Raw genomic sequence first — 11,129 nt, forward strand, 5'->3', positions numbered from 1 at the left:
TGTAAGAGGATTTGGAACTATTGGTCTATTAAGTATCTTGGATAGGGCATCAAAAATGGAGGACCAGTAACCCAAGAGCCTCGGGCAAAACCAGAATGTATGAGCTAGTGTTGCAGGTGAGTTTTTACATCTATTACAAGAATCATCAATCGATGGATACATCTTTGAGATTCGGACTTTAGACAGATGAAGTCTGTGTGCCACCTTGAATTGAATCAGGCCATGCCTGGCACATATCGATGAGGAGTGTATTCTTGAGAATATATCTGACCACTCAGCATCTGTAAATTGTATATTCAGATCAGCCTGCCACGCCTCCCTCAATGCATCAAGAGATGCCGTCTGCATAGATGAAAGTTTCATATACATAACAGATATCGTGCCTTTGAGGGATGGAGCTGTTGGGAATAGAATATCTATAGGCTGCTGTTCAGGAATTGCCGGAAATGATCCGGTGTGATTACGGGCCCAATCCCGAACCTGTAAATATCTAAAAAAGTGTGTTCTTGGTATATCAAATTTAGCTCTGAGCTGATCGAATGACGCAAAAACATCTGCCATGTACAGATCCTTAAATGAGATAATACCCTTCTCACACCAAACCAAGAAGGAGTCATCATGAAGTGAGGGGGGAAACTGATGATTTGCCACAATCGGGGCACACAATGAGCCACCCTGCCAGCCGAAGTGTTTCCGCACCTGAGCCCATATACGTAGTGACTGATGAACTAAGGGAGTGGTGGAAGTGTGGTGCGGAGTGATAGGCATTCTTGAATACAACAAAGCTGGGAGGGATGTTGGCAGGCAAGAACCAGCCTCCATCTGCACCCAGGCAGGAGCCTCATCATTGCCGTAGGTTTGAAGCCAGTATGCCAAAGCTCTCAGGTTACTTGCCCAGTAGTATAATTGGAAATGTGGTAGAGCCATACCACCCACTGATCTAGGTCTTTGTAAAAATTCCTTACGGATACGAGGTGGTTTCTTATTCCAAATAAAGTCAGAAATAATCTTATTGAGATGCGAAAAAAAAGATTTGTTAATAAAGATTGGTATAGTTTGGAACAGGTATAAGAATTTGGGCAAAGTGTTCATTTTAATTAGATTAATTCTGCCTGCTAATGAGAGAGGAAGCATAGACCATTTGTCGAAGGCCACTTTAGTGCGCTCCAAAAGAGGAGCAAAATTAAGCTTAAAGAGGTCAGAGATCTTTCGAGCCACAACTACACCCAGGTAAGTAAAGCTGTCAGTGGTCACCTTAAAAGGATAGGAATTAAAGGAAAATGATTGTGCAGCAGAGTTTACAGGAAAGAGCTCACTTTTTGAAACATTAATCTTATACCCAGAAAGTTCGCTAAAGTGACTTAGTACAGTCATTATGCGGGGTAAAGTACTCTGGGGATCAGTTATATATAACAATAAATCGTCAGCATATAACGATAGCTTATGTTCCCTTCCCCCTCTTGATATACCGCGAATCTCAGGTGAGGAACGTAATGCTATCGCGAGAGGCTCGATGGCTAACGCAAATAGAAGAGGGGAAATTGGGCATCCCTGCCTCGTGCCGCGTTGTAGCGGGAAATACTGAGAATTAATATCATTAGTGCGCACTGAAGACATTGGTGACCTGTATAACAACCTCACCCATGATATGAACTTTGGACCAAATCCAAATCTCTCTAGACTCTGAAAGAGGTAGCCCCATTCAACTCTATCAAACGCCTTTTCAGCATCCAGAGAGATAATTACCTCGGGCAGTGGTTGATTGGGATCTGAGGAATACATGATATTTAAAAGCCTGCGAATATTAAAAAAAGAGAGGCGTTTTTTTATAAAACCAGTTTGGTCTGGAGAAATAATAAAAGGTAGGGTGGACTCTAGGCGATGAGCCAAGACCTTAGCCAACAATTTACAATCCACATTAAGGAGCGATATAGGACGAAATGACCCACAACTAAGGGGATCCTTATCCTTTTTCAGTAAAATAGAAATAGAAGCCTCACAGAAAGTTGGTGGAAGGTGGCCCTCGACAAAGGATTCCTCAAAAACAGAGAGCAAGACAGGCAGCAACTTGTCCCAAAATCTCTTAAAAAATTCAACAGTAAATCCATCAGGTCCTGGAGCTTTTGCATTTTGCATATTGTAAAGGGCTGCTCTGGTTTCCTCCATAGATAGAGGTTTTTCCAATTGTTCCATGAATGATTCACTAACTTGAGGTAGATTCATGCTCTGAAAAAACGAATCGAGTTTAGCAAGGTCATGGACCACCTCAGATGTATAGAGAGAGGAATAAAATCTTTTAAACTCATTATTAATCTCCTGCTCATCATTAGAAATCTGACCATCGTGTTTACGGATGCTTGAGATCAGAGTAGAGGCCGTGGACTGTCTAATCTGTTGGGCGAGAATCTTGCCCGCCTTATCTGAATGTTCATACAGGCCAGAGCGAGATTGAAGGAGTAGCTGTTCTGTATGGCGGGTGGTCATCAGGTCAAACTCTGTCTGCAGAGTTGACCTCTCCTTTAAAAGTTCAGGAGTGGGAGCAGTTGAATACTTAAAGTCCAGCTGCTGAACTCGGTCGGAGAGATCTTTAAGACGCCGCTTCCTAGTCTTGCCCTCCCAAGAGGTGTATGAAATAATCTCTCCCCTTAGAAAAGCTTTAAGGGATTCCCAGAGAGTGGATTTGCTAACATCCGGTCAGATATTATTTTTAACGTTTTTGCTAATTAAGATATGAGAATTTCAGTAATATGTTTCTAAAGAAATTACTGACTAATAAAAGGAGGGGGGGCAACTTCAGAATTGGAGTTAGCCCAGGTAGTGTACTGAAGATTTGTCTCAAAGAATTATCAAAACATTTGTGACGCCCGCTGTTGGCCATTTTTTGGATAATTGTGCAAAAAAGGTTCATTTCTTCTGTGGAAGACATGTTCCAAGTTTCTTAAACCGTGAACACAGCCCATGAGTTACAACTATTTTTCTGCTTAGCCATGTATGTTGTCAAATTTGTTAGTTAACTGTGGCCATTAACCGATCAGGGAAAAAACATGAATCTTTGTGTAGCTTGGGCTAATAGTGTGGTGTAAAAATTAGCAGCAGAAAGTAGCAGAAAAGGTTTTTGAAAAAGAAAAATGGCAGAAAATCCAATATAACGGAATTGCACCATGTGCACTGGCTTGGTCCAAGGAATCTAATGAAAAAATAATTTACATTTTTTAAGTCAAATAGTTCAGAAGTTATTGGCCAAAACGTTATGTTGCTTGTTATAGCGCCACCATCTGGCTGATCTCTGTATTTCTTTTTCCTGAGTAGCTGCTGACTTTTCAAACCTATCTGCCAGATTTGGTGCTGTGGGTCTTCAAGTTTCTGAGCTCCAGATAGGGTTCCATCAGTGCTTGCTTGGACCCCTGATAGTGGCAGACATTATTCACATGTTTACATATTTGTTTGATTTATATATAGCTATTTATTTCACTGCAGCATGCAGGGTAATGGGATTATATAAATATATGCTACAGGCTGCCAGCGAGCTTCCTCGGTGTTACATAATACTGAACATGAGCCAGATAAAAACTAACCCTTCCTGTCAAAAATTTCCAAAATAAAATCCTTATTGACTAACGTGATGAAGTGTTATTTGGAAGCAAAAATAGTATCAGGCCTGGTCACAGAGCAAAACCACTGAGGTGGCACCTGAAATCAGAAAATCCATCAATAGAACCATGCTCAGTGTGCTTTTGAAATGTTTTGGGTTTTGCCAATCTGCCCTGATGGGGTGATGGATCTAAATTTAGCATAATTGCACCATAACTGGGCCTCAAACTACTTTAGTCTGCATAAAACATTTGATCTCAGGGCAAGTGTTTTTTTTTTTTTTTTTTGTTTTTTTGTAATAAAATGAAGTGAAAAAAATTAATAATTATGTATTTTGTATGCAGTCAGGCTACTTGTATCCTGAATAATTGGATTGGTAAAACAGCTGCTATGCCATAACTCATAAATGAGCAAGATCACAGTAACAATTAAACTATTTAGCTCAAGCATACAACAGGTTCCAGACTGACTTAACATCCAGTGCTTGTGCTTGACGTCTCTCAAGCGGACTTCAAGACGGATTGGTCACTGAAGCAGATTAGTTTATCATTTGATAGACTTGCTTTAGTGTTAAATAAAAATCCAGACTTGATCAAACAACCTGGAACACACTCAAGCAGCTGTGCACAGGGATTGGGTAAAAACATGGATTTTAAAGAGGGTGTATTAATTTTTTCCAATGCTGGAATGTACCCTAATGCACCACTTTGAACCCCCCCCCCCCCCCACAAAGTGTCAACATAAATATAAAGAATATATTTAAGTCTGTAGTAAAATTAAATAGAATTTGCCCCTAAAATGTATTTTTCACAGTAGACATTGCATTTCAGTGGTGTTTTGTTCTGGCTGACTGGACACCAGGTGCTGGAGATCCTGTTAGGAATAATTTTACCACTGCTGTGGGTTAAAATGGCCTTTTTCAAGGTAGACAGAGTAGACAGTTGTTTGGTATAGGTTCTGTGTAATTTTGGCTGTTGTAATTAGTTTATCATTACTGTCTATTTGTCCTATTAACTATATCTTATTCTCTGTTCTCTGCAGTTGGGTTAACCCAATTTCCCCTCAGGGATCATGGAACTTTAATGAAATCTCATTTAAATTTGGCAATACTATATAGAGGCCTATATGGTTATTCGTTTTCCCTACAAAGGACGAGGATAATCACGTCATTAAAAGTATTCAAACGTATGTTCGTCAATGTGTCTTTTATTTTGAAATCTGTGGCCGGAAGTCGTGTTTGGTTATAATTCTGTTGAGCTTGATCCCACCCACCCACTGTCAGTCCGCCCCGCTGAGCTGCGGTTCTGCTTAGTAACGTCTATTGGTAAAAATGAGCGACAAAGGCTTGTCGGACGAGGCAGCAGCAGCGGCTTGTAAAGATGGACACGCAATAACTAAGGTGAGCTGCCTGTTGTTCCTCTTTAAACTGAACTAAACTTCTGCCAGACAGTGTCAACCCCGACATAACAGGCCAACGACTGGCCGATAAGTTAACTAGCTAACCGCAATGCGTCCATTATCGGACTGTCCCTGTCCGACCTTCTTGTTTCCCCTTTCCCCGCAGAATTTGGAAGATGTCCCCCGACAAACAGTCATTCCGGGGTATAATAACGGGGTTGTCAATGCGTACGCAGAGTTTTGTAACACATTTCGGAGTACGTTACCGAAGTCGAACAGGCTCATGCGCCTACGCTAACGTTACCGCTGGACTTAACGCTACTCCGATACGTGCCGTTCACCCGTACGGAGAGAAAGTCACGCCAAACTCTATTGGGAAAAATGTGGCATTGTAGTGTAGCCTTGCTTATAGGCAATATGCTTACCTACAACCTTCTACAAATGATTTCGAGCACACATCCATTGCACCAAACGGCACTTGATTTAGTTAAAATGTAACTTACCGAATTGATGGACTGATTGGAAAGTAGACGGAGAGGCTGAAATCTCGCAAGAGCCAGCAAAACTGTCCGATAATGGATCTTTAAGCCATAAGAGTTTACTGCAGGCTGAGTTGTACAGGGCAGGTAAATTAATTACAGCATATTAATGTTCACTTACGCCTTTATTGGCATTTTATTGCAAATATTGCTTCCCGATTAGTTGTTTTGGTAATGATTTAGGCCTTGTTTGATAAGCAGAAACTATCCTGAACCTGAAGACTTGACTAATGTATGTAATAGGCTGCAACTGCCTGGTTTGTAAATATTGTAGATGACATTTAGATGCACTTTGAGAGAAGGTTGGCAGCCTGGTGAAGGGAGGGAGGAAGGAAGGGCACAGGAAAGGAGAAGTCTCCAACAGCACAGAGATAACACTCCACTGTGACACACACATACACAAACAGAGTTTCGTATACACTTGAGAATACAAAATATCAGGATCAGGGTGGGAAATGGCGACCAGCCACCTGTCATGTGCTGGTGAATGTTTGTCTACTACAGGTAACCAGCCATCATTTGGATTCCTATTCTGTTCTAAACATCTAGTCTGGTACAACAGTTAAAGTGGCTGGTGAGAGGTGGGATTTACCAGCCACTGTGGCCGGTAGACAAAAAAAAGTTAGTTCCAGCTATTCTTTCATTGAAGCAGACTGATCAGGTGAAAGCTCTGAACCTTTATTGATTTAGGCTTCCTGTTGAATCCACTTCAGTCATGAAGGAGAGATGGAGATGAAGAAGAGCCGAAGCTTCAAGAAGGCTTTAACCCTTTAGACAACTGAGACCTGGATGATGGAAAAGGTGAAGAAACCCATTGGTGTTCCATGTTAGGTACACTTCGGTGTAGGCTATAACCTGGTGGTCCAAACAGGCCTGCTGTCTTCAGTATGTGAATTTTGCCTGGGAGATGTAGGTCACACACTGAGCTGTGGTGGTTATTGTGAGTTATAAACCCTTGGCTGGACAGAGGCAGGGTTTGGCTGAAATCCCTTTCACATGAAACTGCTAGGAGACAAATTCTCCACTGCTGGAATCCAGGCATCTACCAACATGGATAAAGATGTGTTGAGAAGGCGGTTGTGATCTCTCTCTTGATATCTCTCTTATACATAAATATTATGCACTGCATTATATTTATCTAGTACTTCTGAAGCTTCCCCTGCACCTCACATCTCGAGTGTCTGTTAAATCCAGTCATTATGGTCAGTTTTTAAATACTTTGGGGTTAAATTCTCATCTTGGCAAGATCAGTTTCTGGTACTTATGGCAAAATAAACAAACTGCAAAACACTATTTAATTAGTACTTCTTGTCCCCACTCAATGATTTTAAAGCAATATCTCATATTTTCTAGGATGTGACTGTTTGACTGAATAGTATTGTGTATATCCTCTGTGAATTTCCTTTATGAATGCCTTCTTCTGTCAGGTCCCTCTTGAAAAATGGATTTCCATCTCAGTGAGACTATCTGATTAAATGAAGGATGAATGGGGGGGAAAACACAGTCTGACCAGGAGCTCCTTGAGCATTGCAGCAGGATGTCAGAGTAGATTAACTTGTTTGTGTGGTGGCTGGGCCTTCTTTCCCACCTTGGTTTTCAGGTCTTCTCTGTAGCATCTGTGGCAGTTTGGATGTTTGTCTGTGATATCTAAAGCTCTCTGTCTTCTGTTTCTGCATCCTGCCTGTGATGCTTCAGGACTTCATGATGCAGCAGACCATGCTGCGAGTCAAGGATCCAGTCAAATCCTTGGACTTCTACACCAGAATCCTTGGCATGACGTGAGTGTTACTGTTGGCTTTAGTTCAGTGGATTTGATCTTTTACGTCATTGATGAAACACAGAAAAAGAGGGAGAAGGTTAACAAATTGTACTGGACAAAGGGATTAACATGAAAGGGTTATAGAAAAACGGTTCACATGGGGAAATTAATCAAATGATAAAAAAATAACCATAATTTGTCACCTTCACAATTAGGCTAGATTCTCACTTCTTGCTGCAAACTTTATTGTCCTGTAAGGGAAATTTAGTTTGCAGACAGAGTTATCAATAAAACACAATAAAACTAGATAGCACTCAGTAGAGCGCATACCTCCACCAACATTATGAAATTGTCAATATATGCCAGTGCCACAACCTTCCACAACCTTTCATGCAAATCCATTCATAACTTTTGGAGTTATCCTGCTGACAGACAGACAGACAGAACGGGGCTTAACGCCTCTTAATGCTGTAGCCAAATTCATACTTTCATTCATACATTTCTTTATTCCTCCCTCTAAACTTTGTCTAAGCTTTTGATTCAAGGACCAAGATGACATGCAAGCCACTTAATTAGTTTAAACTAAAACAAGCATTTCTAGTCCTTATTCTTGCTGTTGCGGCAGTTATGGAAGTATGTGGACTGGCTTGTTTTAAATGTCCAGAGTGGAGCGTTAGTTGCTGATCAGTAGGATAGGCTTAATCTTTGAGGTTTTGATTGTTGGGTCTATTTCCATGCTTTATAGCGTGTAGAACTTTTTTCATGCATTTCCATCTCACTCAGTACAACTCAATGCTGGACACTGTTGGACTCTCACCAACAACTGCAACCTACTGCATGCCACTACTGTTGCCTGAATGCACTGATAGAAGGCTGAACACATCTATATATAGTCGACTTTCTGCTGTATGTTTCTCTCTGTTGCGCTCCATCCTCCAGGCTCCTGCAAAAGTTCGACTTCCCCACCATGCGTTTCTCTCTGTTCTTCTTGGGCTACGAGGACAAGAAGGAGATTCCCGCAGATGTGAAGGAGAAGACGGCCTGGACCTTTTCTAAAAGAGCCACCATCGAGCTGACACAGTAAGGATCTGTAGTCTTATTGAATTCTACAATTATTACCTGGGGAGCTAAAACTGGAATATACAATAAAACACATTTAATTGTGCAGCCTTACCAAAAAAAAGTAGCCTGGGTTAATATGAGATCTCTCTTAATATCTCAGTTTGACTGTCTAGATTGTAATGACTGTGATCCCTCTTTTCCTCTCCTGCTCTCTCTCCTCTTCTTCCTCCCTCTCTCTCTCTCCTCCAGTAACTGGGGTTCCGAGTCTGACGAGAGCCAGTCTTATCACAACGGAAACTCGGATCCTCGTGGCTTCGGTGAGATTCCCTGTTTTCAAAGCAGATGGGAAAGATAAATAAAATGTAAAAGAAAACTTTGGATGTCATGAAAAACCAGAAGGCTACAAGTTCAAGACTCTCTTGTCCGTAATGGGGAAGTTGTCTTGCAGTAAGGCATACAAGACAATATATAATTGCAAAGAGATAAAGTACAGGAACATTTGTTGCACGTTCAATAAAACGGTGGAAAGAGCAGTAGATTGAATGACCAGGAGAGTGGATGGGCATGGGCTGGACAGTCCATCAGTTATGCTGCATTCACATTGTGTTCGTATGTGGGAGATGGCAAACAACATGCTTGGTGTTTTTTCTTTTTTCTTTTCTTTTTATGTGTTATTCTTGTTTCACCTTCCAACCAAGACAAACTAGAGTAAAAAGCTGTAGTAAAAATATATAAAACAAATGAACAAGGGCTTCCTTCTGTATGAACATTTTGGAGTCAGGAGAAAAAGATGGACAGCCAAACTTAGGTTTAGCTGAGCTATGCCAATTCGCTGCTTGGCTTCTTATTCATTCACATTTGGGAATCATGTTTAAAGCAAGTATTGAAAATGAAAAATTGTATCATATGAATGTATAAGGAATGGTTGAACCTGTTGTTTATCAAGAGGGGTCGCTCTTTTTCTCTTCCTAATATTTGGCAGGACACATTGGAATTGCAGTTCCTGACGTCTATGCAGCCTGCAAACTGTTTGAAGAGCAAGGAGTCACATTTGTCAAGAAGCCGGATGATGGTGAGATGTCAAGTGTTTATGGATGTCAGGCTCCTAGTTGGGATGGAGGGTTAGGAGGGTCTTTGTTTCCATTTGCCCTTTAGCAGTTGAATCTTTTTTTTCCGTCTTTATTCATATTTATGTGTATCTTTTCAACTGTTTGGATACATGCACTTACAAGGGTATTATTGAAATGAATTTTTCAGTGGAGGTGTGAGGTGTTACTTGGTTTGTTGTTTCTGTTTCTGTCTGTTACTCACGGCCCAGCCATCACTATGGACACCTTGTCTTCTGTCCATGTACCTGCATTTCTCTTATTGATCCATCCATCATAATATTCCTTACAAAGCACTGTATATTAGCACATAGGTCATATAACCAGAATTAGGTGGAGTCACTCTATTCATACATTGTACAATGTTTAAGTAAGATTTTCTACTCTTTAAATTGTTAGTTGCATTATGTAATTTCTTTCTTTCTTTCTTTCTTTCTTTCTTTCTTTCTTTCTTTCTTTCTTTCTTTCACAGGTAAAATGAAAGGTTTGGCCTTCATTCAGGACCCTGATGGTTACTGGATTGAGATCCTGAGTCCCAACAACATGGTCTCCATTACCTCCTAAAAACAATGATGACAACTTGCTACCTGCTGCAGTACAGATAGGCAAAGTCTGCTGTGGCTTCACTGGGAGAGCAGGACACTGGGGATTAGTAAAGAATTTAGCAACACAAGCCGGAAAGCCGAGGGGTGCGGAGCACTGAGGGAAGATTGACGGACCAGGATCTCTTCTGCAATGGCAATCACTGTGTCCTGGCATGGGATGGACTAATATTGGACAATTGATTAGCAGATAGCTTAAATAAGTGAGTCATTGCCAAGAATAGCAACTACTGTGTGGAGCTGTTGAGTTTGTTTGTCAGTTTGTATCTTCAAGAAGCGATGCTGAAATAATGTGGTGTTGACTGTGCAGTAAATGTGAAAGCCACCATTCAAAACAACTGGATTTTGTCATTTTTAATGTTCACATGTAACGTGTGGCCTACATGTGATAGTAATGGTATTTTAGCCCCATAATGTACCGTTCTTTCTCTCATATGGGAGAGAATTCATCAAACTCCATTACGAAATCTGTCAGTTTCATTTTGTTTTGCTCATCAGCAAACGCACCTAATCTCACTGAACACTACTAAAGGCCTTTTCAAGAATCATTACAATCAGAATCACTTTATTTTGCCAAATACAATGGGTGCACAAGGAATTTGACTTGGACAATTGGTGCTGACACATTACAAGACAGTTGCGTGACACAGGATTGACACACTAGGTGTAAGACAAAACCAGGACAAAAAAACAAAAAACAGGACGTCGCATGTAAGTGCAGACAAGACATACTGCATGACAGCAGACTAAACTAACACACTGTAAGACAAGATTTACTGTATTGAATGTAGACTAAACAGGAACTCGGTAAAAATATAAAGTCAAGGCTGAAGAATTGTAGCAGCTTTGTTATAATCAGATGTGGAAAGTACAAGTAGGTTGATAAATAACTGAAGATTCATAAATGACAGCCAGCCGAAGAGTTTATATCAGTGTACAGATTGGCAGTGTTCAGCCAGTCTGTCAGTTCAGGGTGGTGGGGGTCCACTCTTCCTTTATACATCCAGTCCACCAAGCATGAGTTACTTAAATACAAGTCAAATTTGTAAAATAAGTTATCCAGTTATTCCTT

General features: G+C 40.8%; 1 protein-coding gene across 2 annotated transcripts; it reads left to right on the plus strand.

The window, feature by feature from the left end:
* Window positions 1–4,857: 4,857 nt before the first annotated feature.
* glo1 (glyoxalase 1) lies at window positions 4,858–10,542 on the plus strand. Of its 2 annotated transcripts, XM_071547554.1 has the most exons (7): window positions 4,956–4,990; window positions 6,219–6,329; window positions 7,224–7,306; window positions 8,227–8,367; window positions 8,599–8,666; window positions 9,332–9,421; window positions 9,928–10,542. In XM_071547554.1, exons 2-7 carry the CDS (start codon window positions 6,318–6,320, stop codon window positions 10,017–10,019), a joined length of 486 nt encoding a protein of 161 aa, XP_071403655.1. In that variant the 5' UTR covers window positions 4,956–4,990; window positions 6,219–6,317; the 3' UTR covers window positions 10,020–10,542. The 2 variants fall into 2 exon arrangements, with proteins under 2 accessions (XP_071403654.1, XP_071403655.1); XM_071547553.1 differs by lacking the exon at window positions 6,219–6,329 and having other exon boundaries at window positions 4,858–4,990; window positions 9,928–10,541.
* Window positions 10,543–11,129: the final 587 nt, after the last annotated feature.

This window comes from Centroberyx affinis, unplaced genomic scaffold (assembly GCF_046629955.1).
Source record: "Centroberyx affinis isolate AG114_WGS23_722 - 3 ecotype Tasmania unplaced genomic scaffold, CSIRO-AGI_Caff_v1 ptg006008l_1, whole genome shotgun sequence".
Classification (NCBI taxonomy): Eukaryota; Metazoa; Chordata; class Actinopteri; order Beryciformes; family Berycidae; genus Centroberyx; species Centroberyx affinis.

Coding starts and splice junctions, on each gene's coding strand:
- glo1 (XM_071547553.1), top strand. CDS start 4,922: ATGAGCGACAAAGGCTTGTCGGACGAGGCAGCAGCAGCGGCTTGTAAA. Junction 8,667..9,331: donor CTCGGATCCTCGTGGCTTCG/GTGAGATTCCCT, acceptor AATATTTGGCAG/GACACATTGGAATTGCAGTT. Junction 9,422..9,927: donor TGTCAAGAAGCCGGATGATG/GTGAGATGTCAA, acceptor TTTCTTTCACAG/GTAAAATGAAAGGTTTGGCC.